Here is a 6,000-nt window from a genome sequence, read left to right as displayed (position 1 = left end):
ACCAACAGTGGGGCAGAATTTCTCCCACTGACACCAATGATAAGTAACAATTCCTCCCACTTACAACAACAGTGCACAATTCCTCCAATTGACACCAACGATGGTGCACAATTCCTCCCACTGACACCAACAATGGGTGACAATTTCTCCCACTGACACTAACAATGGGGCAAGATTCTGCCCACTATTACCAACAATAGGGCACTATTCCTCCCACTAATACCAACGATGGGGCACTATTCCTCCCACTGACACCCCAGATTGGGGAATTTTCTTTCCATTGACACAAAAGATGGGGAAATATTCCTTCCACCAACACGAAGGATGAGCCCCTTTTCCTCCCACTGACACCAGTGATGGGGCACTATTCACCTTCATGTCACCACAAATGGGACACTATTGCTCCCACTGACACCAGTAATGGGACACTATTCCCCTCTATGTCACCAAAAATGGGGCACTATTCCTTCTCATTGACACCAATAATGGGGCACTATTCCCCCCACTCACTCCAATGAATGGAGAACTAAAACTACCTCTGACAACAACAATGAGGCATTGTTCCTCTCACTGACACTAACAATAGGGGGTGATTTTTCTCCCCACTGACCACATGCACTGTTTTTTAGTCCCATTGACCGCTGAACCTGGGGCATTCCCATTGAAGTCAGGGCATTTTATTCTCCCACTAAAGCCACAGTCTGGCCTGCTCAAGTTTTAAAGCTGTTCCAGCTGTTTTTTTTCAGGCAGTGAGTGGTGTTTGTGAACTTCTAATCTGAAAATTTGCACAGCTGGCCTGCACCCCCTCCCCACAATGCATCAGGTTCTGTGAATGGGCGGTGGGGATTTTGTCATTCAGCTGCACCTCCTCCATTCATTGAATGTGGTGCATTGTGGGATAATATTAATACGAGCTCTGTGATTGGCAATGAAAGCAAAGGGGGACTGTTTACGTATTCTGACAGCTGCCTGAATATGGTCAGAATACAATGCAAACAGTGGGGGATCTATCCATCAACCCTCGTAAGCGTTGATGGAGGAATTTGTTTTTTTTTCTTTCGTTCAGCCCCCTGGTTGCACCAAAAAAATAGACACATATATATATATATATACTGTATATCCAACTTAAGGAGTGGTTAAAACCCCTAGCCATGTTTTTTTTTTTGTTTTCTCTGTCCCCCTTTGTAGATCCTGGCTCAAGGCACAGGAAGTAAGAATAGATCTCTCTAAAGTAAGGCAAATCCTCTGTTAGACAGTTATCAACAGAACAGGAGCCCTCAATGGAAGATTCCCCCTCTAGTTCTGGTGACAACTCACAATTTTATTATTGTCCCAGTGACAATGGTTCTCAGGACACATAGAGAGAGTGAGTCTCCCCAGTGGAGACATAGATAGCAGTAAAAACCTAACTGAGGATTTAACCCTTCCCTACTCTTTCCAAAACCAAATACATGTCTTTACATAATGGTGAATAAGTAAGTTGTAAAGCACTGAAGAATATATTGATGCTGTAAACAGAAAATAGGTAAGATAGATGGATAGTATGAGAGAGAGAGAGAGAGAGAGAGAGAGAGACAGAGACAGAGACAGAGAGAGAGAGAGAGAGAGAGAGAGAGAGAGAGAGAGAGAGATACTTTATTGGTGTTGTTGGTGTATAAGCACATTACTGCAGAATATATTGATGCTGAAGAAACACAGGAAATAGATTAAATAGATAGATTCATAGATAGATTCATATAAGATAGATAGATAGATAGATAGATAGATAGATAGATAGATAGATAGAATGTTCTAGCTCTAGCAAGATTTGCATAGAGCATTCAGATCCAAAACTGATACCTAAAACTTCCTTATGACCGGTATAGTGTAATGCACCTTTGTAGCGGATTGCACTTGGCATTTAGCACCCCATAACATGATCCGTGTCCTTCTTTGTGCTTTCTCCCTTGGCATCACTCGGCTGGTAAATATGTCAGTCTGTTTGCCTGCATCTCCCTTGACATAGATTGTACCATGGCTAGTCACGTTTGCAGCTGCTTCTATTTCTAATCTGTTCCCTGGTTGGAAGGGGCTGAGGAGGTCATCTGATACTTATTCTTCTCTGGCCCTTCCAGACCTTGTCATAAATCGGGGGCTCCAGCACTTTCACAGGGAGGGGTTGCTTGGAGAGGGGTGGGATGGCCAGTGCTGGAAATTCCCTTTAACTATTTACAGTGAGAAGAGTGCCATGTGTTCATACTTGTCACTGACCCCTCCCTCTTTACCTGGTCTTTTATTTTTGTGTTGGCCCCCCTCCCAAGTCACAGGCTAAATTTGGTAAAATGCCCGTCTATCCAATCAGGGGTTAGCTGGCATGGGATTGGGACTGGGGGGGTGTTGTAGTTAGTGGCATCCAATTAGGACCGAAGTGGGAGCAGGTGTGTGTGAATGGGCACAGTACAAATTGGAGGGAACTCTTTAAAGCGAAAGCTTTGGGTGTCCGTACTGAAGAGCTATCAGACAACTTTCTGCCTGTCTTTTCTCTCCGCAGGCATTGGGGTGAACCGTCAAAATGGTAAGTGAACTGAGACCAATGGATTTTTACCTCCTGTCATAGCCATGCTGGAATGACAGTGGGCAACCCCAGTTTCCAGTCCGGACAAGCGTCCCTGTACAAATGGGGGATATTTTGTAAGAGAGCCTGGCACGAGAGAAAAATAAGGTTCCTTGTTCATAGCAACCGATAATAATTAATTTTTAGTTCTGCACCCTGCACTGGAAATATGAAACTTGGAATCCGGTTGACTGCTATGGGCAACAGCCCCGTGTCTCATTGCTCCGGGTTTCAGAAATCTTACCGTCACTGATACGACCCAGCACATTCCCTAACGGTATGAGGGATGAATGTCACACATACTCACGCTCATTCATTAGTCATCACTGAAAGGAGCTGTCACCGAAAGCTTTGCCCTGTCCCCAGTAATGATGGATGGCTGTGTCATCCGCCATGTTTTACTGAACCGTAGGAGCGGCATTATATATAGAATGATGGGGTTATGATTTCCTGTGCCGTGGAAATGATCGGAGAGTGTTTAATTAATGGTGATGTTTCATCTACTAAAGTATAACCTCTAAATCCTAAGAACTGTCTCTCTGAAGCTAATGATTTTATGCCTTACATAGGGGAGCTTGAAGGCGCTGTGTATTGATCGTAGCATTGGCTTAAATAGTGATTTGTTATGTGTGTCATCTTGGGATTTAAAATCCATCTGGAGCTCGAAAAACTGTATTCAAATAGTGATTTGTTATGATTGGAATCTTGGGATTTAGAATCTCTACAGGGCTAGAAAAACTGTATTCTGATATACCGGGACCTATTTGTCTCTTGGAAAATATAAGTGCAAGTCATGTCCCCACTATTGTCTATTGTGTTCCTATTATTAGATCTGATCAACAGGGTCCAACTGTGTCAATAGTGACATGTCACCTGCATCTTTCATAATGCACAAACACAGACCGGTGTTTTTTTTTTAGAAGGGGTATAATTGAATATTCGAATTGTGTTAGCTATGGATAGGGGAAAATGCAGAAAGCAAATGATGGCGCTTATTCAGATAGAAAGCTGTCAAAACAAAGTGGCCGTACACAGTGTCAGACACTTGGATAATTCCCCTATCTCCCAGCATACACCTCTTTTCATGTTTACAGTTTACAATGAAATTGTGGCTCACTTGCACTAAATCTCATGTACTGTAAGATAGCCTTCCCCTAACTAGAGTCACGTTTAGGTCTGTTGTCATATGCATTGGGAAGACATCTTAAAACTGTGCCATATTATGGCCCAATTCAAAAAAGAGTTCCTATTCTAATGCTAATTTGTAATTGCAGTGACCCATAGCAACCAGAATCCATTTAGTAAAAGTGTGACTTTAGCCGAGTGAATTCTGATTGGTTCTATTGGTCACTGCAAAACTTAAACTTAAAAATTAAGTTATTAGTTCTGTTCTTAAGTGTTACACTTTGATGCAGACATGATACCATGCTGTAGGCTAATATGTGGGGTGCAACATATAAGCAAGAGCACTGACGCTCATGCCGTGTGAAGTTTGTTATTGGGGTGAGGTTGTAACTATGGAAAGACCAGCCCGTGGTACGGATAAAGCATTTAATGTGCAATGTATAGGTCCAGATCTGCATAACTGACATAGTGAGTGTAAGACTAGAACACGACAGGCCAGTGACTGAGCAGATGTATGTGGGATAAGGTGATACAGTTGTCTGTGTTTTTGTGTGTTTACAGCTATAATGTATGGCTTGTGAGGTCATTAGGACGCAAAGATCTTTGCTTTCTTAGCAACAGATGGACTTTGGAAGGAAGGGGGGCATGAAGAGCAGGAGGAATGGGGTACAAAAATTTGGGCAAGAGGATATTAACTATCTGTTTTAAAATATAGGGTGACATAAGACTTGACTGTCATCCTATATGGAAAGCATGCGGACAAAAATACTTTAAGAGCAGGTTTCAGTGTGTCATTAAACGTATGATGGGTCTGGCATTCCAGTAATATAGTAGCCTATAAAGTAGTTTATAATAGCCAGCCTGGGTACATCATGGCTCGTTATGACAACAGTATAGCTTGAATATAACATTATATTTTTTGTTTTTTTATTTTAGTAGGACATACTCACTACATTTATCTAATTAGCCTAAAAAAACAAATACTTAGGGGCATATTCATAAAACTGGTTGTGACTCAATCACTGCCATTTAAAACACAAGAACCTGGAAGATTCAATTGCACTGATTGTATTGTGAATGTCACATTCACTGCTTTTGAAATTTGCCCCTTAAAGTGTATGTATAGCCAGGACTTGTCATTTTGGGTTTTGAATAAAGTACAGAAGGGTTATAACCCCAATCAGGTTGTATTTTACTGTCTGTGTCCCACTGGGGAGATTTCCCTTCATCTCCTGTCTTGGATGCAACAAGAAACAAGAGGAGAGAAAATCTCTTCAAAGAAATTTTATAGACAGTTGTTACTGGAATTTTTTCCACCATTCCATGATTTAGCCTCATGCTCTGGTGGCATCTGTATCATTTTGGATTTCCCATCGTTTTTTGTCTCATTGACAATGGTCACTAAGACAAATAGAGAGGATGAATATCCTCAGTGGGGACCCAACATTAAAAACCTGACATAGGTTCTAACTGTTCCAAACTCTATCCAAAACTACCCTTTAATAGTAAAATAGCTCATTACAGAATATTGCAAAATAGTGTACAGGTAGGGGATAGGAGCCTGTATTGAGAAAAATATGCAGGTCACCATTGCTGATCTTTCCGGCTTTGCTTTCTGAGCCATTGAGGCAAAGGAAGCATGCAGCAAAGAAAGTAAAATCTCTTTGAATTGAAGCCATCGGGTCAACATGACAGTCTGGCAAGTAACATTTTCAGAAGAGGTCAGCGGTGGCCTTTAGAAATCTTCTAAGGTAGCATCTCCTCTAGCTAGATGTCATGGTCTATGAAATTTTCTAGGTAGCTAGTGCTGTGTCTTTATGAAGGATCGTGATAAGCAGGCTGGTATTGCACACTTGTGAATTTAAGGGATTATTGGTTTCTGCGTGGGAGAAGGTTCAATGAGATGCTGAGAGATACATGTGAATGCCTTGTGAGAAGCTGATGGTTCCGTGTGAAGGTTCTGTGAGGTATCATCTTCCATTCAGACATGTTCACGCTTTCCAAGTAGCACAGCTGCACTTTATAGGCCCTCCCTACTCTGCCACATTCCACAGGGACCCATGCCAAGGCGAAGACACAAAGATGGATACACAGCCAAGAACACTCAGCATCGCTTCAGAATGGAGCTTTTGAACTTTAATCTTTCCTCACCACTTTAGGTCTATCCTCACCACTTTCTGGGGAGCCATTAACCACGCAAGATCTCTCCTCACCACTTTAGACCTTTCCTTACTACTTCAGACTTCCTCAATGATTTTTGGGATCCCATTAACCACATCATC

At 42.0% G+C, this 6,000-nt stretch overlaps 1 protein-coding gene across 1 annotated transcript in view; it reads left to right on the top strand.

The window, feature by feature from the left end:
* The first annotated feature begins 2,459 nt into the window (after nt 1-2,459).
* TNNC2 (troponin C2, fast skeletal type) overlaps nt 2,460-6,000 on the top strand; it is a 29,258-nt gene continuing 25,717 nt past the window's right edge. The window contains exon 1 of the mRNA XM_018564301.1: nt 2,460-2,554. Coding sequence (XP_018419803.1) covers nt 2,552-2,554 — 3 coding nt within the window. The 5' untranslated portion in view covers nt 2,460-2,551. The remainder of the gene's footprint in view (nt 2,555-6,000) is intronic.

Source organism: Nanorana parkeri, unplaced genomic scaffold (genome assembly GCF_000935625.1).
Source record: "Nanorana parkeri isolate BGI_ZX_2015 unplaced genomic scaffold, ASM93562v1 scaffold743, whole genome shotgun sequence".
In the NCBI taxonomy this organism is placed as follows: domain Eukaryota; kingdom Metazoa; phylum Chordata; class Amphibia; order Anura; family Dicroglossidae; genus Nanorana; species Nanorana parkeri.
The sequence above is the reverse complement of the archived record's forward strand: the minus strand, read 5'-3'. Positions and strand labels throughout refer to the sequence as shown.